This window comes from Drosophila biarmipes, chromosome 3L (assembly GCF_025231255.1).
Source record: "Drosophila biarmipes strain raj3 chromosome 3L, RU_DBia_V1.1, whole genome shotgun sequence".
NCBI lineage: Eukaryota > Metazoa > Arthropoda > Insecta > Diptera > Drosophilidae > Drosophila > Drosophila biarmipes.
Window position 1 is genome coordinate 4308995 of NC_066613.1, and position 23694 is coordinate 4332688.

At 46.3% G+C, this 23694-nt stretch overlaps 7 protein-coding genes across 7 annotated transcripts; 1 reads left to right on the forward strand and 6 right to left on the reverse strand.

The window, feature by feature from the left end:
* Positions 1-8964: 8964 nt before the first annotated feature.
* LOC108030721 (uncharacterized) lies at positions 8965-9691 on the forward strand. Its single transcript, XM_017103763.1, has 3 exons — positions 8965-9039; positions 9088-9411; positions 9467-9691. The coding sequence occupies exons 1-3, from the start codon at positions 8965-8967 to the stop codon at positions 9689-9691; spliced, it is 624 nt and encodes a 207-aa protein (XP_016959252.1).
* Positions 9692-12218: 2527 nt separating this feature from the next.
* On the reverse strand, positions 12219-12810 carry LOC108030723 (uncharacterized). The gene is made up of 2 exons (XM_017103764.1): positions 12745-12810; positions 12219-12692 (listed from the first exon to the last, which is right to left on the reverse strand). The coding sequence occupies exons 1-2, from the start codon at positions 12808-12810 to the stop codon at positions 12219-12221; spliced, it is 540 nt and encodes a 179-aa protein (XP_016959253.1).
* A 109-nt stretch (positions 12811-12919) lies between these two features.
* On the reverse strand, positions 12920-13540 carry LOC108030785 (uncharacterized). Its single transcript, XM_017103837.1, has 2 exons — positions 13457-13540; positions 12920-13393 (listed from the first exon to the last, which is right to left on the reverse strand). The coding sequence occupies exons 1-2, from the start codon at positions 13538-13540 to the stop codon at positions 12920-12922; spliced, it is 558 nt and encodes a 185-aa protein (XP_016959326.1).
* A 136-nt stretch (positions 13541-13676) lies between these two features.
* On the reverse strand, positions 13677-14271 carry LOC108030724 (uncharacterized). The gene is made up of 2 exons (XM_017103765.1): positions 14200-14271; positions 13677-14147 (listed from the first exon to the last, which is right to left on the reverse strand). The coding sequence occupies exons 1-2, from the start codon at positions 14269-14271 to the stop codon at positions 13677-13679; spliced, it is 543 nt and encodes a 180-aa protein (XP_016959254.1).
* A 169-nt stretch (positions 14272-14440) lies between these two features.
* LOC108030725 (uncharacterized) lies at positions 14441-15028 on the reverse strand. Its single transcript, XM_017103766.1, has 2 exons — positions 14978-15028; positions 14441-14917 (listed from the first exon to the last, which is right to left on the reverse strand). The coding sequence occupies exons 1-2, from the start codon at positions 15026-15028 to the stop codon at positions 14441-14443; spliced, it is 528 nt and encodes a 175-aa protein (XP_016959255.1).
* Positions 15029-15216: 188 nt separating this feature from the next.
* On the reverse strand, positions 15217-15866 carry LOC108030784 (uncharacterized). Its single transcript, XM_017103836.1, is given in 2 exon segments — positions 15217-15672; positions 15756-15866. Coding segments are annotated over 2 exon segments (567 nt in total).
* A 70-nt stretch (positions 15867-15936) lies between these two features.
* On the reverse strand, positions 15937-16482 carry LOC108030726 (uncharacterized). The gene is made up of 2 exons (XM_017103768.1): positions 16468-16482; positions 15937-16410 (listed from the first exon to the last, which is right to left on the reverse strand). The coding sequence occupies exons 1-2, from the start codon at positions 16480-16482 to the stop codon at positions 15937-15939; spliced, it is 489 nt and encodes a 162-aa protein (XP_016959257.1).
* Between the last annotated feature and the right edge of the window lie 7212 nt (positions 16483-23694).

Sequence of the window (23694 nt, forward strand, 5' to 3'; positions counted from 1 at the left end):
GCAGCTTGTCACCAGGGCGGAAATCGGGGAGGTCCGCTGGCTTTGATCTGGCTGCCTGAGATTTTCGGCTTGTCCTCAAACGAAGTGCAGTCGAGCGTCGATAAGCGCACCTGCGTGCGCCAAGACGTATCTCCGATTCCGTCCTTCGAGGACAGGTCCTGTGGCTGTGCCCCAGCCCAAGGACCTTCGCTGGGATGGCTGAGCTCAGTTGCGGTCTGCGGCCCACTGTGCCCGACGTCCTCGTGCTCGATGGGCGTATAAGCAGCGAGTGAGCGAATGAATGACTGAATATCCATTCAGGACGCCAGTCAGGGCGTCGTAACACTCACCGAGCTGTCCTTTTTTCGTTCCCTTCAATGGCTGGGGCTAGCACTCGGGCAGTGAAGCATGTGACAAAACGATAAACACATTGCGGCCCTGCATTGTAATCACTTTGACATTTATGCATATCAAGCAATAGGAGCAGCGTCATCCTCTCCGACCTCGTCCTCGTGCTCGTCATCTCCAGCGTCCCCCGAGCGACTTGTCTCCATTCAAATGTAGCGCTTTTAATGATGTCCAAATATATCGGCTCAGCCTGCGTTTATTTCATGCTGGTCTGATTTTCGTTCCATTTTAAATGCAAATGAAATAAAGACGAGTTCACAAGCGTGCCGGGGAGGAGCTCCCACCTGATAGATGATTATGTTTTTCCAGCCGCTTACATTTTGCGCAGCTGGCAAAATAAAAACTTCAAAGGCAGCTCAGGAGATTTATCAAGTTCGAGAAGCAGCTCTTGCATTTTGTTAAGTCGCTGAATGTTTTTAATAGGCGGCAAATGGCACTGAATGGATATCATTGCTCGGGCCACGAGACACCCAGGCTAGCGGAGACGCCACCTGAAGAACTATCGCGCCAGACGGCGGGGAAGGTCCAACACAATGACGGGCCCTGGAACAGCGTAATGAAATAATTTCCATTGCTGAAATGATAACAATATATCAAGCAGACACGACGGGGCATTAGGGTGCTAGGGCTGCCACCAAAAGCCGGCAAAACAACGGAGGCGACGCAAAATAGCGGCGTTTGTCGCGGCTGGCTTGACAATTTTCAGAACCGAATTCTGCGGCCTGTCCTGGGAACGGGACGAGGGCACGAAGGGCTTGTCTGAGGGTGTCTGGGCACAAGCTGCCTGCTGAAAAACCAATTTGTAATGCGCTATGGTACAATTTAACGGCATTTGATTCCCCAAAGTGCGCGGATGTGGATGCATTTGAAACGAGGAATCACAGAAACAGCGCGAATGGGCAGTGCAGTGTAGGGCAACACTTCCTCGAGGGCTAATTGTCTGCGCTCTCCATGCTGAACACGTGGAGATCCTCTGAATTTTTATTGCGAAACTTTGCCCAAACTGAACTTTGCTCATAAAGCATGCTGGCGCGTACTTAGGCTGAATTCCATTTGTAATGTTGTCCAACTCTTTTGGCCGTGTTATTTCAGTAATTCTGCTCCGACTCGAGCAGCCCACTGTCTTAGCGGCGCCCTGATGCTAATTGCCATTTCAAAGCCGCTTTACACCGGAGCAAGGCGGCTCGGAATCTCCTTGGAAATAAAAGTCGAACCCATCGCAATACGTATACGCCGGGTGGGATACAGAAAACTAATTCTCTGGCGCACTGCTTCCGCAATTAGGCTTGCCCTCCCTTTACTTGTGCCCTTTTCGCGCGGAGTTTATTTTATACGCCATCATCGATAGTCCACTACGGTCCGGCACAGTGGGTCAATCTGTGAAAAAAACCGTACGCAGCTTTTTCCTCTTAGGCATGTATGATCAGATAAATTGCTCTTCTAATAATTATTTATTATAGTTCGTTTTATAATATAACATTTATTTTAATATCAATGGAATAAAACGCGTAAAAGCAAGTGTCATGAATAGCACCTCAAAAGGGAATCACCATTTAAAAAAATTCTTACTGCCGAACTCATTCTCATTTAGTGATATATTTTGCAATTACTGAATTTACCAGGTTGAAGGGTAACTACTAATATAGAATCCTTAAGGAGTTAAATATAAATTACTAAATTTTATTAACAACTGGTTTGAAAACGACTAGTCGGCTAGCACTTCGGGGCACATTTTTAAAACTCGTTCCACGGTGCCCTTTGATTTTGTGCTGATTTCAGCGCTTTTGTAATTGGAAAACGCCTCGTATATAGAATGAAATCAATCAAGTGTGGCATCCCGCCTCCTCCCACTGCTACTCTATCTTCCGAATCTGTTGAAATTGAGGGGGAAAAGGATACTTCATTTTTGGGTTTTTTTATCTCTGGCCACAGTTGATTTCCTTCACTGAGCAGGCTTTCGATTTGGCTTTCCTTCGATTTTTTCGGCTGTGGCGTCAGTGGCGCTAAATTAATTTGACTGCTTTGTTCTTCATCCCAACCCACACACCGGGCAGTCCTTTTGTGCGGCTCCGAATACTGCTATAAATATTAATGAATCTGTTCCTTGGGCAGGCAGCAGTGTAATTTATTGGCATAGTTTTTGAATTGCGCTCGGGGAGGCGGGTTATTCCGTGATGTGGGGAGATTTGTTGCGTTAATTGCTGCAAAAAGTTGTAATTACCATTTGAAATATATTTCCCTGCTGTGGTGCGATGCCAATTCAAGTTTTTACATTTTCCTTGGCCCGAACTTAGTTGAGACAACTACTTGGGCGCGAACCAAAACTTTGCTTGTCTGGCTTAAGCATTTTTAATGATTGTGTGGGCCACAAAACATCCCATAAAGAACAATAAAACTATGCCAGGGCCCCACAACTGGGCCCAGTTGTAGTGGTGTGTTGGGGCGCAGGGCATGCAAAGGGAGTCGAAATTGTCTTCAAATTGAAAGCGAAATGTGAGCGTATTTTAATAAAACATATGCGCTGCCCCGCCTGCAGACTCTCCTGCGACAAGGACCCCGAACCGCACTGCCTGTCGCTTGCCAATAACTCTTGCACTATCTTGAGCAGGGACGAGGCTCTGGAGGGCCGAAAGACCGAAGCACGGAAGGACAGAAAGACCGACCTCATCGCTCGCTGGAAAAGTGCAGACAAAGCCGCAGTCACAGTTCGCTATTGCGGTTGAATTATGGGCGGGCCCGGCCAGAGGGCGCCCTGCCACGCCCACTGCCGTACTCCGGTGGGCGCTCAAAATGTGCAAGCGACACAAAACATTTCGGAATATGTAGCAGGCTTTTAGGCGGCCCAGCCGGAGGGCCTGGCAAAGAAAAACAACATTTTGCGGCCAACATTAAGCTCAACAGAAGTGGGCAGCAGGATGGGGCACAACAATGAGCCGAAATGAAATGAACTAAAATAGAGTGGAATAGAATAACTTGGCCCAAATGCGACAAGAAAATTGTGTTACAACAATGGAAAGCGATTGTGGTGAAAAGTACAATAAAATGTCGCTAAATTAGACATGAAGACAACCGCAGTTAAAGGGGCGAAGAGCGCCAGAGTCGTCTACGGAACTCGTGGTACGGGGCTTTCAAGTTGGGAGACTGGATAAGTGGGGGCTGGCCAACTAGTTGAACTGTGGGCGGGAGAATGATAAGTGCATGGATCTTGGACCTACTACTTGATAGGATCCCACTTATGCCAGCCTGAAAGAGCAGTGTTCCGTTTTGAAATGCCGTTCTAAAAAAGTCTCATACAATAAACTATTTTGACAAACAAAGCAAATACCTGTTGAAAAGTGCTGCTATTTCAAGTTGGGCAAGATTAATATGCGCGGGAAAGGGTTTAATTTACGCATAATTTGGTGTAATACTCTCGTACGTATGCATAGTAGCACAACGATCACTGAGCCCGATTATTAAATTAAATTGTTATTGGACGAGGACCAATCGCCTACATATTTCTCACGCCCAGTTCCTTCAGCCCAACATTTGAGATTGCCACCTTAACGTTGTGAAATTAAAGCCAAAGTCACGTGCACCATTCAAAAACAATTTAATGAGACGATTTAGAAGAAAAGTAATATGCAATATGCCGGAAGGAGCGGAAGTGCTGTCAGTCGACCTAATAGGCTGGGAAAGCAACTCTTCAGCTCCAGGCGGCCAACCCTCTCGCCGTCCCGTAAAGTGTCCAGGGGGACTGAAATTATGCGATTATCGTGAAACTAAGGCGAGAGAATAAAAGCCACGCAAGCCGCTTAAAATGCTATCAAAGCCGTATTGGTCGTGGGCTTCCGTCTGGGACGACCTCCGCAGCCGCCCCTCGAGTCCCAAGCTATCCCCGAACTGACAACACAATGCCCAATGACGACGAAAAGTCGCTGAGCCAGACGCGGAGGCGACAGGACACGCTACTACCATCCTGCCCCTGCCCCTGCTCCGCCCGCGACTGAGAACGAGACTCTCACTGCTGTACTTTGTGTGAAATAATTGCTAGGAATTTTCACGCGTATTTCCGCCTTCGCCTTCCGCCGATTCAAAAGCAGTGCTGGGAGCGACTTCCTCGCCCGGGCACTAAAATTTCACAGCAATTTTCAGCTCACCTGCGCGCAAAGTATTTCCACAGCTCGTTCCGTTCGTCGTTGCGATTTTAACAATTTTATTAAATTGAATTTATATCATTTACACGCTTGTCGACTTCAAGTCTGCCGAGGACCGGTGGCATCCACCTGCTCCTCCCCTCGTCGCCGTTTAATTTCGCGCTTTCGTTTTATGTGGCGTTTCCGCTGGATGTACTCGTTTAATGCAGAGGATGGACGGACTTTTTCATAGACACGCCGGGGCTTTGGGCCATTTTTGCTTTCATGATTATTGATGCGGGTGAAATTTAATTGGTCGTCTTTCTGTCCGTCCCCCGGCGAGACCCAGGAGCCCGCGTCCGCCTCCTTATTAGATAATATTTTTCCAGGCTAACGGGTTGCAGTCGCTTCCCGGGCGCATTAGACCACTTGAGGCGGGTTGAGCCGTTGGGGACGCCCTGATCTCTGGGCTAATGCCAATTGCCGGGCTGGGAGTTTTCCTGCGGAAGACGGAAACAATTCTTTTGACCCTGCTCCGTCTTTTTGTGAAAAGTACTCCTAGCTCGGAAACTTTAAAGGAGATGCCACGCATGTCTGCGCCAAAAATTTGTTTAAATAAAGGAAAACTTTTCTTATTTCGCGCAAAGCTCCCTCTTGAAAAAACGAGCGTGCAACAACAAACAAGCAAGCAGCAAAGAAAACTTCGACGCCGATACAATTTCGCAAAATGTCGAAAACTGTGATTGCGCGGCAGACAGGGCTAACTCCTTCGGCTCCCTTGGCATTCACCGCCTTTCAAGCCCCTTTCCTCCCCGAGACGCCTACCAAGCAACGCCCACTGCCTCGGCGCCCAACTTTGAGTCAAATGTAAATACTTTTCCTGGCAAATATTATCACAATTCCACGCGGCTGCTGCCAGAGACACTAAATAAACTGTTGGCTTGGGTCGCAGCCGAAAAGTAAGCAGCAGGAAATATCCTGCAATTGCAATCAGGGCGGCAAGTGATGGAAGTGAGTGGATGGATCGGGATCCATAACCGGCAGAGAGTGGGTAACTCATCGCCCGTACGATAAGCTGTGCCATCGATGAAGTCCAAATTGAGCTTCCATTGCGGCCACCATCAGCGATGGACTAAGCCATATCCATTTCCACGCGCAATTAGCCGGCGTAATGTGACGAACAAATTAGCCAACATCCCCTCCGCCAGCCACCGATCACTGCGCACACACTGGAGGCGCATAAAAATTCATGTCCTCCAATATTGCGCATACGCCGCGTGGCGCCGCCCTGCACAGCGATAAACTTCAAGTGCCCTGCAATGGACGACCACATGGCCATCGTTGGCTGGCAACGACTAGAACATGGCTCGCCGCATCCGCATCCGCATCGATTGCCACCGAGAAGGGGTTACGGGTTCGGAGTTCGCGACCGGGGTCCTCAGATCCGAGGGCTGTCAGAGGCTTCGCCTGCCATATTAATCTGGTTAATGATGAAACTGAATCAGCGTTTTAAACGAGCCACTGCACAATGAAGTGTTCGGACCCGCTGCTGCTCCTCCGGTCCTGGCCGTGTTGCTGTGTCGCATAAATGGCCCGGCCTGCAAATAAATTAGCTGCGGCTTTCTCCCGGCTCTCGACCACTGGCCATAAAGTTGCCATTCTCGGGTTTTTCCCTGGCGCAGACTTCGATTCAAGGCAACTTTATCTCGCGCCAGTTGAGTTTCGGTTGCATATTTTATTGCACCGTCCAAAAAATCCCATATGCCCTGCCGATTTAATTAATCATTGCCTTAGTTGGCCCACCTCGGCGGCCTTAAAGCAATGCCCCTTTAAAGTTACCCCACCCCCATTGATCCCCCGTCGCCACACAGTGTCCGAAAAATTGCTCAATTATTCAAACGAATTTCACGCATTTAATTGTGTAAATTTAGCCAGGCATGACAGGCCCTACCCCCAGGACCCCGGATCCCGGACCCCGGACCCCAGGACTCCGGCAGTCCGACCCACCCGCTGTTCCACGTCCGTGCAGTTCGAATGGGCTGGTGTGCGTCGGCTAACGGTACGTAACGTCATAATCACCCCGAAGCGCACGTAATTGGCCAATCAATTGTGTCATTGTTCGCATTTATTACGCGGCCTCTCGGCCTCTGACTCTTGGTCTGTCTGGGCTCGGCCCGCCGTGATTTATGCGGGGGGTTGGGTGGCCAGGGTCCGTCCAAGTGTTAGGCCTAGCCTAAGGAAAATTAAGAAAGGCAGCACTGCAGCACGGGCAAGTGAGATCCTGCGACAGCAGTTTCCATGCAGCTTGTTTCGCTCTGTTGTGGCATTGTTTTCTGCGTTTTTCCCTGTTTCAGCTGTAACTTTTTAACAAATGCACAAAACGAATGACAACTTCCGGTTCCGGTGGGGAGCTAGGGGTCCTGGGAGAACGGGAGTGGGATGGGGATCGGGATGGGGATGGGGCAACGGCCGGCTGTCACTGCGAAAAATTACATGCCTTGCGCAAAAGTTTTGCCTCTTCATTATTCTAACATCAAGTCGACACGAGTTGCGGTTTTTGCAATTTTTCTTCAACTTCCCGCGCCACGCCGCCGCATTCTTCTCCGAGGAATTTGTGCACAGTCAGACAAAGTGTGAAGCGAGGCACAAAACTTCTTCTGGGGCTCCCGGTTCTCGGGCGCACATGCTGCCAACTCGGAGACAGCGACTCAGACACCCAGTGAACAGGAACCAGGAACTGGGAGCTGGGGGTGGGAGCCAGAAATTATACGCTGCATTTTAATCACAATTCAAATCATCGTCTTCACTCCGAGCAGCAGGCGACCTGCTGGCAATCCATTCAGGACCGCTCCGAGTTTAAGAATGTTCCCAAGTGGAAGTGAGCGGGCAACGGATTGATGACAGCTATTCGCAGTCCTCCAATCGGTTTATTTCATGCTCTCCGCCCGCTGTCAGGCGTCGGCATCCATGTGGATGAGGCCAATGTACACGGCACAACACGGGATTAACTCCCCAAATGACCCTAATTTGCAGTGCGCTTCATGTAGCTCTTCCGAATCATTTGCAATTATCCTTGTTGTTCGAACTCCTTCGCGCGTGAACATTTGCACATAAAATTGAGCGTACAATTCCCAATCGTTGTGTCGCAAAATGATGAATATTGTCAATAGCCGAAAAAACACTTCCTGAAGAGGGCTGACTATCGGGTATCAACTGCAGTTTAAAGAACTTCGCAGTTCAAAGGGCCACCTAACAGACGCACCTCAGGCCCGATGGGAAAACTTTTGCCCGACATTTGAGGGTGATTTATTAATGTGTAAGCCAATGCAATTTGCCGGCCTTTGACAGACGGCGGTAAGCGCCGAGCAGCAGCACAAAAAGCAGCAGAGAAAATGGAAACTGTCAGAATGGGGCAAAATCAATGACAGTCGCAGTTCGGGAAAGTTCGCCGGTCCCAAAAGCGAACCAGGCGGAGAACCGAGTCGCCTCGATCGTATCGTATGCGGCAATTAGCATTTTGTGGCAATGTTGCAACAATAATTTAACGAGCCAGCCGGGGCTGTTCCAGAGAAAATTCGCAAAAAAGCGAGGACTTCGGCGAAGAACAGGATAGGAGGAGGCAGAGAAAAAATTATTTGATTATCCTGCGGCCATGCGCTGTCACAATTTCGCAGACTGCCCGCCGAGCGTGTCGCCTGAGTCCGCGTGCTCTGGTGCGCTGGTGTGCTGGTGTGCTGGTGCCCGATGTCCGTTCAGAGTCCTGGTGTCCTGCAGCAGCGCCACGAAAGTGCCACATCAGCGAAAGTCTGTTAACTTCCGGTTTATGGTTGCAGCAGCTTATGGAGTCATTTCCGCCTGCTCCTCCCACAGCTCCACGGGTCCCATTCATTCGGCTCAGCCGGCAGGACACGGCAGCCAGCTGGCGGTGCCCGCAGACCATTCTATTAAATCATCATTTTACTCCGAGCCCCTCCACCCGCACCACACGGCCCACCCACCCTTCGGCGCACTGCGCTTGCGGTAATTTCTCGTCCTTTTTTCGGTTGCAAGTGCTTCCTTTAGATTTATAATTAAGATTTGGTTAGCAGCAAATAGCGGCTCCTTTTGAATTTATGTTGCCTTGTCGGGCGGGCAACTGCAGCTGCAAGTTAAGCGGTAATTTATCATATTTTTAGCGTCAGCCCTAACAAATTATAAGGGCGGCAGCGATGGGGAGAACCGACTCGGTTGGGCCAACTCTGAATAATTCCGCAATTTAATTACGCTGAGAGGCCACCTGAGTGGATCTCCGGCTTCATCAGCAAGGCACGGACCTTCCCCGATATCGATTTTTCCCCACAAGCAGATCAAGATGCGGTGTTCCGCAAATGGGAAACTGATGGGGTTTTAATGGGTCCGCCAGCACCAAAACGAGTGTATCAGGTGCGAGTTCAATCAGGTGCGTAGGGGTCCACAGCGGACAATGTTGGCGATCCGCAGAGCTCTCCTTCTGGGGCTGGTCCTCTGTTCAGCCTGCAGCTTGCTTGCAGGTCATAAGGTGAGATATGGCGCACATCCGCACCGCGTTCTATAATGACCCTCTCAGTCCCTGAACTTCCTGCTCTTCCGGAGGGTCGTCACCGGCTACAACAGCAAGTACGTTTCGCTGTACGAGGCAGCGATCAGTCAGGACCACACTACGATAAACTTCACCCTTAACTTCGCGCGGAACATCACGGCGGACATTTGGCTGAGGGCCACAATGGGGCAGCGGTTGTCCAAGGGCGCAGACTCCTACAGAGACGTCTTTACCTACAATGTGAATCTGTGCCAGGTGATGGGCAGGGGCAAGGGCAACAGCCTGATCAACTTTTGGCTGAACAACATTCTGCGGCAGTCCAACATGCCGCGAAGCTGCCCCCTCAAGGAGGTACGCCACCGCTTCTAATCGAACCGCCGGACCTCACTTCAATGTCCCCTTACAGGGCAACTACTACATGTGCAACATCCGATCGGAGAAGGAGACCATTCCGCGGTTCATTCGCTCGGGCAGCCTCCGTATAGACTCCAACGTCTATGTGCGAGACTGGAACAGCGTCAATTTGACAGACACCGTCTTCTACATCGACATCAAAATGAAGCGACTGGGAATCGGTCTGCGTGGAGGGGCGCTGCAAGCCGGCGCAACTGGTCACATTAAAAAGCAATGAATCATTGAAGAGCTCAAATCTCCACTGGCTAACACAATTTCTCACTTCCAATCGAGTAAATCGTTGCACGTGCATTTCGCATAAATAAATTAATGAGTCCTCCAACGAGGACCCGGATGCGGACACAGATTTGAGCCCGGAACGTGGCTGGCCGCGCTGCAAGCTGCGATTTATACGAGTGCGCACCCCACAAAATAATTTAAACACTGTCAATAATAGTTTGGGCACAAAGTATTTTTCCAGCGACAAGTTGCCCGACTCCCCGGCTCGTCCTTGGTCCGGCTCCTCTCGACACGTTCGCACGCGCTCCCAAGGATGCCAAGGATGGCTTTCCTCGTCGTATTTGCCATCAATTGCACTTCCGCCGCTGGAGTGGGGGGCAGAGAGCAATTTCTTGTATTTTGTCGGAGCCGGGAAGAACAAACGCCAGACCAGTGCAGTCGGAGCTCCTTTGAAACAAATGCCGGGGAAACTGGGGGAAAGGCGGGCAGCAGCGGATAACTGAAGAAGAGGCGTCGTGTACTCAAGGAAATTGCCATCATTATACTTGTCGCAGTTGCCGTGCTTTGTGTTAAATAACGCTTAATGTTTGTTTGCCGTGAAATTGATTTGCAAGGGGTTCGCCGTGGTCTCCCAGACTTATAAGCTCGTCCCCAACCCGATTGGTTTTCTATAAATTGAATCATATGCAAGCCATTCTTTGGCTATTTCAAAGGCCCCCAATTACATGGCTGGGTGGGCGCTTGAACTAATTAGGCAAAGCTCACCTGACTTTCACTCGTTCCCTGGCCCACACTCATTACTCATCCGACATGCCTGCCGGCGTTGTCAGGACCAGGAGACGCATGTGGGTGGAGCATATCCAGGGGATGCGCTGTAGAGGGACGCAATCATCACCGCACAACCTATAATTATACCAGCGGGACTCCGAGCAAATTGGCGAGCATGAGGGCCTGGGGCAAATCACGTTGGATGCGCCAGTGTGTAAAAGCACATTATGGCCGGACCACCAAGGAAGAAGGCCGAGGACGCAGAAACACAAAAGCCATCGAGCGGCAATTAGGAAGCAATAAAGTCAAAGGCTCCCAACATGTTATGCAGGCCGTTGGCAGACGATGTCTAACGTATCCTTTCTCCCTTGTTGCCTTTGCAGTTTCTTTTGCTGCATGCGACATCTGCGATCCCAGTGTGACACCAAGGACATTTGAGCTAAATTGAATGCTCCAATGTCTTCTTCTGCTCCTGTGCTGCATCGATAATCAACGCAAACGTTTCGCCGTGCAACATGTTGCAGCCTTGTTCAGGATATTCTGGATATTATTATTTCTCGCCATGAAATTGCTGCTATCACCCGTTGCAGACGCTCCTGAGCAGTGTCAAGGAGGCACTAACGATTCGATTATCTCTGCGTGAGTGCGGAAGCTGTTAACATCATCATTGCATCGAGTACACATCCCGCTTAGGTTTCGGTTTTTTGTCGCTCCTGGAAATTTGGTAATTAATTTTATCTTTTTAAGAACAACGTTTTACGTCGATTGTTGTCATATTTGTCATTAAAAAATCTTCTTCTTTTTGTGAAATAATTATTATATTTTCAATGCTTGTACAAATTCCACCAGTTCATGTTATTAAATATGTTATTGTTAAATGTTCTTAAAATAAGAAAAATATTGAACGAATATTAGGATGAACAAAATTTGTAATGAACCCGTTCCAAAAACCCGCGCTCTGGTAAAGTTCTTCTGGGTGGTGATCTCGAAAGCTATAACAGCTAGTTAGTTTATATAACAGTTTGTTAGATACCGCAAAAAAAATTAAACTGTACTTGTCTCATCAATACCAATCGACCGAAAAAAACCAAGACTAAACGGAAAGTATTAGATGTTAAATAAATAAATGCGCTGCGCAAGAATCCCTTTACAGAAAAAATTTGATAATATATGGTAGTTATTTTGATAAAATTCGTTTTCAATTCTGTATAGAAAGCGAGATATCACACTTGGTTTTTGAATTTTATATATATTTTGGAGATTATCTAATATTGCTGTCTCGCACTTACCCAGAGTTAATTTAAGAGCTGTCTCGTTCTTATTCGGTTTTAGAGAATTTTAAAGAGCCAAAAGTGATATGTTGCATATTTTCCAAAGAATAAAATATATTCTTATACTTTCCCAGTAACGGGATTTATATTTAAGTCATATAATATAGCTTTTATATTAATAATCGGCATAAAAGCAGAGCCGATATTTTTAAGACATATTGTACTTGTCGGAAGTAACTAGGTAGAAGGATAAGCTTACGACCAAGACGTCGCCAGTAGTTCAATGAGAAAAGGGTAAAAATGTAAAGTATGTAAAATGAAAAACTACTTAAGTTTGATTGCTGATAAACGGGCACTCGACTACAGCGTTTTATCTTGTTTTTGGCTTAGTTCTTATTTGCATAGGGAGGCGGGAGTGTTGGCACTCTGCAAAACTTTGTTAACAATGGTACTGATCGGACAGCCATTAACTGTATTCGTATGAGCCTAGTTGGATAGGATCGCGTCGATCGTCAGACTCAGAGTCTCCTCGAACGATTTAGTCCCGTACTTGCCGTAGAAGAAGGTGAGCTTGCCGCGGTATTCCCCAGGGATGAGAAACTTGTGGGTCATAGAGCTCCCCATGCGCCACTGGTGCATGTAGTAATGACCCACCTCCACTGGGCAGTTGTACATAAAGTTACTGTTCTTGCTCATATCCTTGAACCAGCTCTTAAAGAGGCTGTTCTTCACACTCGATGTTGTGGCGCACACGTCGGTCTTCTGGTTGAAGAGGGACTGAAAGCTTTTGGCGTTAGCCAGACGCAGCAGGATGTCGATGTGGGCCTTGAAGCCCCTCTGGATGGGCCTGTTCAGGTACATGTCCATATTCATCATGTTGTTAACTATGGTCATTGAGTAGTTCCTAAAGTACTTGCGATTATAGCTACAATTGCCGGTGAGGAACTGTACACTGCGTTCCTGAAAGAAAGTCATTCCAGCGAGATTCTACTGGGGTTGGTGGCGGACTTACCCCCTCGGCGAGATCGATTTGGGAAGCCAGTTGAATAAGAACGGACCAGACAAGCAATTTCCACATTTCAGTGCCCACGATGAAACTCCACTGAAAGCCCTCTAAACGAATTACAAACTACGGTCGCGAGCATGATGTGTTTATTTCCAAACCATTAGCCACCGGCTTCAGTGCATCAGATATGTATAACAGCATCGGCCGTGCAACTCATTATGAAGTCCTCGTCTTTCCCCTTGTACTTTCCATAAAAGTTGTAGGTCTCCAATCGGTACGCCCCACTCGCTATGAACGGTGGCACCAAGCCCTCCCCGAACTGCCAGCCCCTCAGGTAGTAGTGGCTCGCGTTCAGGGGACACTGGCGCAGGAAGTTGCCATACTTGAGCAGGTTCTTGTACCACTTCTTGAACAGGTTGATCTTGGCCGCGTTCACAATGTTGCAGACGTCGACGTTGGTCGAGAAGAGGCTCTGAAAGCTCTTCGAGTTTCCCACTCGTGTCCTGAAGTCCAACCTGGCCCTCCATCCTCTGAGCAGTGGCTTTCGCAAGTACATGTCCAGGAAGATCTTGTCATTACGGATGGTAAATGTGAAGTTTTCAAAATAGTCCCGGTTGAACCTGCTCTCGCCGGCTATGAACTTGATGCTGCGTTCCTGGGAGAAGCAAGTTGGATCTCTTGATAACCCACCGCAAAAAGTGACTACCGGTCCTCTTACCGCTCTAACAGAAAACAGAAATATTGCCAGGCAAAACTGTATCTCCAGCCCTACTAGCTGCAAGATCCACATGGGCCGAGCCATTTCTGATCACAAAGGCAAGAGAACTGCTAAAAAAATGTTTTCGTGTTTGCGTAATATATTAATTATCCAGCCTATTGGAGCCTGACTATCCAATTGTACACCTCGTGATCGTTCACCGCCACGGCCCCTTACAGCTTCAGTTCAGCACGGCTTCCACACTGCACTCCAGTAGGGGATTGTCCAAGTGCTTCTTGAACCGGCCATAGAAGAACGATCCGCCAATTCGGTAGTCACCCAGGTAGAGAAAGGAGGGCACATAGTTCGCATCCAGGGTCCAGCCATGCATATAATAGTAGCCCCCTTTTATGGGGCAGCTCGTTGCGAAGTTGCCCACTTTCAACATGGACGTGAACCATCGCCGATAGATCGACTCCTGGGAACCCTTGATGAGGGCACAGTAGTTCATGTCGTGCTGGTAAACACTCTGGTATGGCTTGCCCTTGGAAAGGCGGAACTCGAAGCTCAAGTGCGCCTTCAGCCCCTGCCGCAAGGTGGTGACCAGGATCATGTCCATCATCACTTTGCTTTTAATAATCTGGATAGTAAAGTTGGAGAAAACCGATCTGTCGTACCTGCAGTCACCGGCCTTGAAAGTCATTCTGGGGGCCTAGTAAGCAAATTCTCAAAAAAACCTTCTTGAAAGGAACTCACAGACTTACCACGCATTGCCGTGGGGCAGCAGTTAAAACGACCCAGCCCAGAACAATGGGTGCAAGTCTAGCGTGGAACATCGCGTGATGATGTCAACGCGAACATTTTCACTAACAACCGGTTTTTTGGTATTGCAATTAAGCCATTTAATGGGCTTGTTGTTCGCTTCAAGTTACGTGAAGGAGTGATTGATCGGCCAAGCAGTTAAATAATATAATTACTCTCGCACAAATAGGGCTAGACTCGTAGCTATTTGTGAAGCATTGTTGCCTCCACCATGCACTGGACAAGAAACAGCTGCTTCTTGGTGCGATACTTCCCGTAGTAGACCAAGGCCCTCAGGCGGTAGTCGCCACTCAGCAGGTAGGAGGGCACCAGACCCATGTCGATGTGCCAGCCCCTGAGGTAGTAGTGCCCCTCCGGAACCGGGCAGTTCTCCATAAAATTGCTGTTCTTGGTAACGCTCTTGACCCACCGCCGGAAGAGCGAGTCCTTGAGGGTCGAGAGCAGCTCACAGTAGTCGGTGTCGGTTTGGACCAGGCTCTGGAACTTCTTGGCATTGCTGAGACGCAGCTGCACGTCAACGTGACCTCGGAAGCCGGCCTTTAGGGCCTGGACCAACTCGATGTCCGCGAAGATTGTGCTGTTCACTGACGTGACGTTCAGGGTTCTAAAGAATTTGGAGTTCTTCTCGCACTGGACGCGAGTTAGGCTCACCGAACTGGACTGCAGGGTGCAGATTTATCAGATTTATTATCTAGGATCGTCCTTCTTGGGACCTCTTACCTCTGCCCACGACAAGAGTACTCCGAATAGGATAATAACTACTTTCAGCATTGGTACTTCCGATCGGGGTCCGAGTGCAATGACAGTCTGCTCTCAATGGCGCCCCTGTTACTCTATTGCACGCGAGCTGAATGCCCTAATAGATTTTAAATTACTTCGAAATGGCGCACCTCGGAACGCAATGTTTCAGAACTGGCCATTTGCTTTCGCTTTATTTCAAAACGTAAATCGATTGGACACTAGCTAGCTTTGAGCAGAGCATAGACGTCCAAGTCCAGAAAAAAGTCCTCCTGCTTTGACTTATGCTTGCCATAGAAGAAGTGAGCACTGATGCAGTAATCCCCTGGAAGCAAGTAGTGCGGGACCAACTGCGAGTCCAGCTGCCAGTCATGCAGAAAGTAGTGACCCGCGGGAACGGGGCAGTTGACCATAAAGTTTCCGTGCTTCAGCATGCTATCGAACCAGCTCTTGAACATGTTGGATCTCACCGAGGAAACCACGGCACAGGTGTCCAGAATGTGGGCGAAGAGGCGTTGGTAGCTTTTGCCTTTGTCGAGGCTGATCTGGGTGTCGAGGAGGACCTTGAGGCCCCGGTGGACCGTCTTTAAAGTTGTCATGTCCATATACAATGTATTGTTCTTAAGTTCCAGTGTAAAGTTCTGGAAGTGCGTTCTGCTGAATTTGCACTTCCCTGCCTGGAAAATAAGTGAGGACTGTACAACAAAGAGAAAACAATTATTATAACGATTTGGTAAACCTTTTTCTAATCAATACTCACTGCATTTGTGATCCCCAATTCGTGAGCTAAAAGCAGGAGGCCAAGAGCGTATACTTTCAACATGTCCATGCTGATGTCGAGCGTGTAATGATGCTTAAACTAAATTTCCATCCAGCCACCAGCCAGACTAAACTAATTTTAATTGATGGCAACTTGTAAAATTATGGAAATCACTCATCGCTTACTTTATTTCAACCACAAAGACACAGCCCACCACGAAATCTCTGATTCTATTGTTATTTCTTAACTGGTTCATGTCAAACTTCACCCGGTACTTGCCTGCATACAGAAACTTTGGGATGTAAAGAGTGTTGTAATTGTAGTTCCTTAGGTAGTAAACGTTTGGCTCTACCGGGCAGTACGTTTTAAAGTTACCGGCATCGAAGAAGGTAGCGAACCACCTTTTGAAGATGTTATTCCTCTTTCGAGCCAGCATGCTGCACATGTCCAGAGAGTATTGAAAGATTTTCTGATATTTATTGGAGTTCTGCATGCTGATAAGGAACTCCATATCCATTGTCACACCGGGGACCAAATCCCTTAGCAAGTACAGTTCAAGATTTATCCGGGCATTTTTTACAAACAGCGTAATATTGGAAAGATAGCTTCTGTTAAACTTTCCACACTGACTCTCCAGCATTATGACCTTATCCATCTAAAGCGGTTCAAGGTTTGCTTTACTAAAGACTGCTTTTGATCTTAAAGTACTTACAACGGAAGTGGGCATGATCGTAAGGCATACGACTAATAGCGGAATACTTAAGCCATTCATGGCTATTTTAGAAAGTTGTGTATGGTGGAGGGTTGAATGTTTACTAAGGCCGGTATCAAAAACATTGGGATTTAAATGATTGGAGCTAAACATGCTTAAGCGATCGTTTTAGTACGTTTATTTATACTACTGTAATCAATGTTACTGGCTTCCATTTTGAATAATAATCAAAATAGATTGTATCAACTGTATCAAAATTTCTATTTTTCCGTTGGTATCAACTTTTTAAAATCATGTTAAACTGGGGTCATTTCTGCTATCTGCTCTCGAATTAAAATTATATGATATGATCATGCTAATGACAACTGCTCAGCAGTGCGTGGTAGTTCAAATACTTTACATTAGGCGAACATGGTGGATGCATTACTTATTTAGACAAACCGAACTCATTTTATAATTAGTCCCGTGAAATACGGGGTACGCATTTCTTGTGAGCTGCAACAGAAAGTAAAGATCCCAGCAGGTGTAAAGTCTTGCATAAGTGGTGCAGTGGAGCTTTCAATACTTTTTTTAAGTACGATATCGACTTCTGCAGGGTGATCGGCTCCAATAGGAGCAACCTGTTCAAGCGATGCGTTCTCAGTTTAGATAAACACGTGCAGATTCCGAAGAGCGGCCCTGGGCCGGTTCGTCAGTACTATCTCAGGGATTGGCAGTTGAGTGGCGATCTGATTCCGCAGTTCGTTGTCAGGTCATTACAGAAGTAAAGTAATGACCTATCTGGGGAGCATTGGCTCGGAATCCTTCGATCTTTTGACGGATAGTGAAATTATCTCAAAACTGATTTGACTGATAAGGGGAATGTAATTTAAAATGTTCAAAGCAGACCGCAAATCGTTGACTTGAAAACTTGTCTTTAATTCGTTGGGTGAGCGAGTCAAATTGATTTTCTGGCTTTAAGGCCTTCATCCGCAGGTTTCTCGGGCTGCAACCGTGCCCACAGTCTTAGTTTCCTGCGAGCATTCAACAAGGCACTCAGTCATTCGTGGCGCTCATCCTAGATGCAGTCAACGTGTCTATGTTTACCCGGCGCAGCCCCACCCGAATCCCCAATGCCGCATTTATGTGCACGAACCACTGCAGAAAACAATTGCACGTAATTCTGCTTACGCCGTTACATTGCAACAATGCACGGAAAAAGCAGACAAAAAACCGACCTGCCTAGCCATTTGTTGGCGTTTTCCTTTTTTCTGAACGCTTCCCCTGCCTTCCTGCGGTTGCGACGGACGGATGGCCAGACGGAGTGACAGAGAGACAGAGCGGCGATGGAAGGGCAGTCCGCCGGGGGTCGGGGGGCGGGCAGCCGTCGACCTAGGCGCTTAATCAGAATCGGGTCTGTCGAAACTAAGGCGCCATCCAGCACTGTCTGGGCCTGCCTGTGCCTACTTCCTGGTCCTGGTGTTGGCCAAATAAATGTCTTGCCTCGCTCTTCTGGGCTCTTTTGTCTTCTGTTTGTCCCTCGTTCAGCTTTCACTCCGTGACTGACTGCCATTCCCCATCTGCGTCCTGCCCTTCCCACTTCCGCCTGCATATTGCATTTATTTACATAGGCCCTGCCTGACTTTTGATTTTAAGCCCTTTGGCTCTTTGGCTCTTCTAACTCAATTCCCTCTCGGGCCTTTGGTCCTTGCAGCTGTCTTGGCGCCAGGTACCCGTGTTTGTGCGGCTGTGATTGTGGCTGTGTGCTGCCCTATGTATTTACGGATGCAGTTACGTGCCCTGCCTGCTGCGGGCTGTGCAAATAGGACACTTGCCCATTCTGTAGGTCGCCAGGATGCAGACTCGGGCCGTGACCATCGCCACAGTCCTATGTGTGACTTCTGCTGCTGGAGCCATCCGGATTATGTGGGCTGCCCTCAGAAAAGCTTCTTTAATGCCAACAATGTACTCGGCGGATTTACCCCAATGACATGCTTTGCGTTAATGATTATTTCTACAGGTTGGGAGAATGTGTTAGACTGACGTTGCTCCATGAGACCGCCACTCTGAGTCTACTACTACTTTCACGTAGTGATAATACTTGTAATCTTGTCAAATATATTGTCAGAAGCAAAAGATCGGAGCTAACTCCTTCCAGTCGGGGAATACGACCGCATAGCTGCTTCCACTATTCGGACAAGCTGATTGCCCTTAGGCCCGCATGAACCGTAGAAAACGCCTCGTCAACGATTTCAACCACAGGGCTCTGATTTGGACCGACAACGGAGTGCCCGTCCTACCCCTGGCCCCTTACTGAGTGCTCTCCTGCCACTCCAGTAGAAGACGGCAATCAAAAGTGCAACGGAGGAAGACAATTTTCACACTTGGCATGAAAGAAATATATTTTGCTTGGCAAATATGCTGACCTGACCCCTCAGAGCAAACAAGCTGGCAGTGCAGTGGCACTCGTGCGAGTCGGTCGGAGGAGAACGTCATCATAAATGGCCAGGAAGGGACTCTCAGACGGCAGGAGCAGCAATCAGAGGCGCCTGGAAATATGCAATGCGAAAAATCAACACAGCACAACGATGGGAACGACCCCAATTACCCTCGATTTGCAGTGTGAATGGGAAAGGAGTGAAAAGCAGGAAAAATCCCTGCATATTTACAGGCGTTGGCACGAAAATTTGTCACCTAGCAGAGCAAACACCTCCGAATCCGAGCCCGAGTGCAGAGCCGGTTCTGGGTGTGGGTTCTCGTGTAATCGAGCCTACAGATATGCAACCAACGAGTATCCCAGTAATCGACACTTGGGCGCGGCAAACAGGCCTGCCGAACCCTCCTTCTCTCCCTGCGCCGCGTTTGCGCCTACCGGCATGCATTGTAGGGGCAGATGCAGCGCCCGCCTGGAAATGTGCAACGCTCTGGTTGGCCGGCGCCGGCCGTGCTCATAAAGTTTTCAGCAGCGACTCGGATTGGTCCGGCCACCCGGCTAAGGGCAGCTCCCAGTGCGCATGGGCGGCGAGAGAAAGTGAAGCAGAGGTGCTCAGCAAATAGAAGAGCGCCCCGCAGTATGCAGAGGTATTTTTCGTTCCTGCTGGTTCGAGGGTAGTGTGCGCCCCGTGTGAGCTGGGCGACTAAAGCTCCGCCGTGGTGAAAACGGACGGGCAGTCGCTCCGGAGTGGTGGTGGTTTCTGGGGCAGGCTCTTGCACGCGTGTGTGTGAACTAATTGCGTTGGAATGCTTTTGTCTCGCCGCCCCCGGTGTTGTTGTTATTGTTAGTGGGTGTCTGTATTTGCATTCGGTTTCGGGTGTTTGACATTGATTGCATTTGCGATTTGTATCATTGGGGCAGCACGAATTACTTGGCTATTCACGGAAAAGTTGAGTGAATTGTACTAACAGTCGCTGTAGTGGGTTTCGGATCCCTGCTCTCCTGTTGCTTTGGTAGGTGTCATTGTGACACTTAAATTCAATTTAACCTGCCTTGCCTGCATTTTAGGGTTCCAACCCCAAGTAATACCCTTGGACAAGCTTTTTTGTAGACACCGCTTTCCATCTCTCTCGTGCTTTCTGCCCTCCTTTTATGTTACTGGCCTGAAGTCTACACAAAGTGAATCCGAATTCGCCGTGGTCTGAGAGAAACGAAAGCTTTCATGCATTGCGAGGAAATAGCCATAATAAAGAAATCAAATCATAATATAATTTGGTACTGTGGAGCACCATCAAAACTGCTTCTACTTTATAAGAAAAGTCACCGAGTAGGGTTGGGGTTAGTTAATAGACTTTGCTTTTAAACAACAAGAATGGAAGTTATATACCCCTGCACTTATAAGAAATAATCACTGTTGTATGCATTGTTGCTAGCTTTAGTGATATTAAAAAAGAAATGTTGTACTCGCTAGATTTTTGTGTAAATTAAATTTGTAATTGAGAAAAAGAAAATACGATAAAAGTCAGCAAAGCAAAATTATTTTTAAAAATAATTTATTGTATATGTATATATATGTTAGAGTCGTCTGATTTGTATTATATTAAATTCGAAATTCCTAAGAATACAAAATGATATTCCTTTTAGTGCAAGATAATATGTCAAGAAACACCGAAGCTTTCATTTGTTTCATATTATTTTTCCATCAAATTTCCGATCGTTTCTGTGGCAGCCTTATGATATAGTCGTCCGATTTTGGTAAAATGAAATTCAAAATTCAGAACTAATTAAAAAAATTTCAAGCGTAGGAAGTCACGTGCTGGGAAACACAAAAAGATAGAATTTTTTAAAATTTGTTTTCCGATTATTCCTGTGGGAGATAAAGTTGTCCGATCCGGCTGGTTCCGACTTACAGTGGTGGCCAAAAGTTCAGCACCCCATGTAGTTGGATTTTTCTTTCTGTCTTCTCACAAATAAATTTGATACATAAATAGAACCACTTGCTCTGTTAAAAAAAAGTTGTCCAGATTCTTAAAGCCTCTGAAAAGTCTAACACAAAGAATTCAAAAGAGTTAAATTGTTCCCTCAAAATGGTTTACAATGCTCTGAGTCATATACAAAAAATGGAGCTTTAAAAAATATCAGGGGAAAGCCCAAAGCCCGAAAACTAAATATTCAAGAGGAAAGAAATATTGGAAGAATTTGTTCTAAGGACTTTAAACCTCCAAGATGATTAAAGATGAAGTATCATCAAAATTTGGCATAAACGTTTCCTCCTCATTGAATACAACAAACGAATTTACAAGCAAGATTGAAGTTTGCGAGGGAACATTTGAAAAAACCGTTTAATTTTTTGCAAAATATGCCGTGGAGTCCACCAAACACACATCACCACCCCGATACACTTTAAGAGCCGTCATGCACGGTGATGGAATATGTCATGGTGTGGGCAGGGTTTTCATGGCAGGCCCCATACATAAGATAGACATACGTATGGAGCAATACGTCTAAAAAATAACATTATTTTTATAATGATTGCATTTGCTGAAAAAAACATGCCGTTAGATTGGCGATTCATGCACGACAATGTCCCAAGCACACTTTAAGTCTAGTTAAGAGTTGCCTCATGGAGAACAAAATTGATGTTTTGAAGTGGCCGGCCCAATCCGGATCTCAATCCTATTAAGATCTTATGGAGTGATGTTGAGAACCATATTCCATCTGTAAAGCCCACCAACTAAATTGAATAGTTGACTGTTGTCCAAGAAGGATTGGTGGAGAGCATGGCGCGCAGGTGCGATGCTGTCATCAAAAATTTTGGATATCCAAGATCACCTATTGTTTTTTTTCCAAACTTGTGACCAGAAAGTGCAACATGCATGGTGCGCTAAACTTGTGGCCACCACTGTATATACTACCTGCAAATGAATGAAAATGGAAATGGAAAAGTTTCAGCACAATAGCTTTAAAACTGAGAGACCAGTTAGCGTTGAACCGGACGGACATGGCAAGATCGACTCGTCTGATGCTGATGAAGAAAAATTTTTTATATTTATGGGGTCGGAAACGTCTGCTTCACTGCGTTGCAAGCCTCTTAATTAAATCACAATACCCTATGCAAGGGCATAAAAAACACCTCTGTACGATGTCAGCAACTAGTGACGATGGCACCAAAAATTCTGATATCAACCTTTGTGACGAAAATGTATTAGACGATCTACTTACAAAAAGTCAATTTTTAGACTTGTATCATTCATTAATAACTAATGGCGTACCCATGTGTATTATAATATTAAGCTAAAAACTTTTTTATCACGGTTAGAATATTACTTAGAATAGTTAGAATATCACTTTTGATCGTGAGCTAGGGTTGTGAACAATATATTAAAATATCAATATTTGTATATATTTTGACAAAAATAAATATTTATATCATGATATTTTTTGTCACTTATGTTGTCACTTACATTATCTCGATTTTTTGTTGATATATTTTTGATATTTCATAATTGGTCGTTCTGATTTGACAAAAAGCTTTTTTTCGGAGATTAAAAATCACACAACATCACGCAACATTTGCAGTAAAGTTGTAAAAACTAGCGGAAACTTGTCAAACTTGCTCTTTCACCTGAGAAACAGGCATCAGGATGCCTATCTAAAGTGTACAAAGGTAATTAAGTCATAACAAGAAAGGAAGTTAACTTCGGCAAGCCGAAGTTTTTATACCCTTTGCAATTATAAGAAATAATAAACATTAGTAAATATTTTTTTTCATATTATTTTCGCACTAATTTCCCGATTGTTCCTATGACAGCTATATGATATAGCCGTCCGATTTTGATAAAATTTAATTCGAAATTCAGTACAAATTCAAAAATGTTATTTGCAAGCTAAGAAGGTCATATGTCAAAAAGCACCAAAGCTGTAATTTGTTATATATTATTTTCCCACCAACTTTCCGATCGTTCCTATGACGGCTATATGATATAGTCTTCCGATTTTTATAAAATTTAATTCGAAATTCAGAACTAAATAAAAAATGTTATTTCTAAGCTTAGAAGGTTATATGTTCAACAAGAAAGGAAGTTAACTTCGGCAAGCCGATGCTTGTATACCCTTGCAGTTATAAAAAATAGTCAATAATTTTATTAAATTGAATTCGAAATTGTTAAAAATATAAAAATTATATTCCCAATACTATAAGATAATATGTCAAAAAGCTCCAAAGCTTTAATTTGTTTCACATTATTTCTCAACTATATAATATAGTCGTCCGATTTTGATCAAATTTAATTCGAAATTTAGAACTAATTTAAAAATGTTATATCCAAGCTTAGAAAGATATATGTTAAGAAACACGGGAAAGTTTCTGCCCGATAGCTTCAAAACTGAGAGTCTAGTTTGCGTAGAAACGGACAGACAGACGGGCAGGCGGACATGGTTAGATCGACTCGTCTAGTGACGCTGATCAAGAATATATATACTTTATGGGTTCGGAAACGTTTCCTTCACTACGTTGCAAACTTCTGACTGAAATGTTTATACGCTCTGCAAAGGTGTGTGTCAAAGTGTCAGGCTTTCTTGGACCTAGTTTTTCACCTCATACTCCGCGTATGGGTTACCGCCCAAATTGTGGCATCAGAGTCGGTCTTTTTCGTTTTGGCAGCCTAGGCGAGCAGAGGTGAACGTTTTTCTAAAAGTGCCCAATTTTGAAAGTTCAGCGCGAGTGACTAAGGGCCGCCGTTTCTACGTTTGGGGTTACCGGAAAAAAATGGAAATATAGCCAGGAAGCTAGCTGCGGATCAGGGCTACTGGCC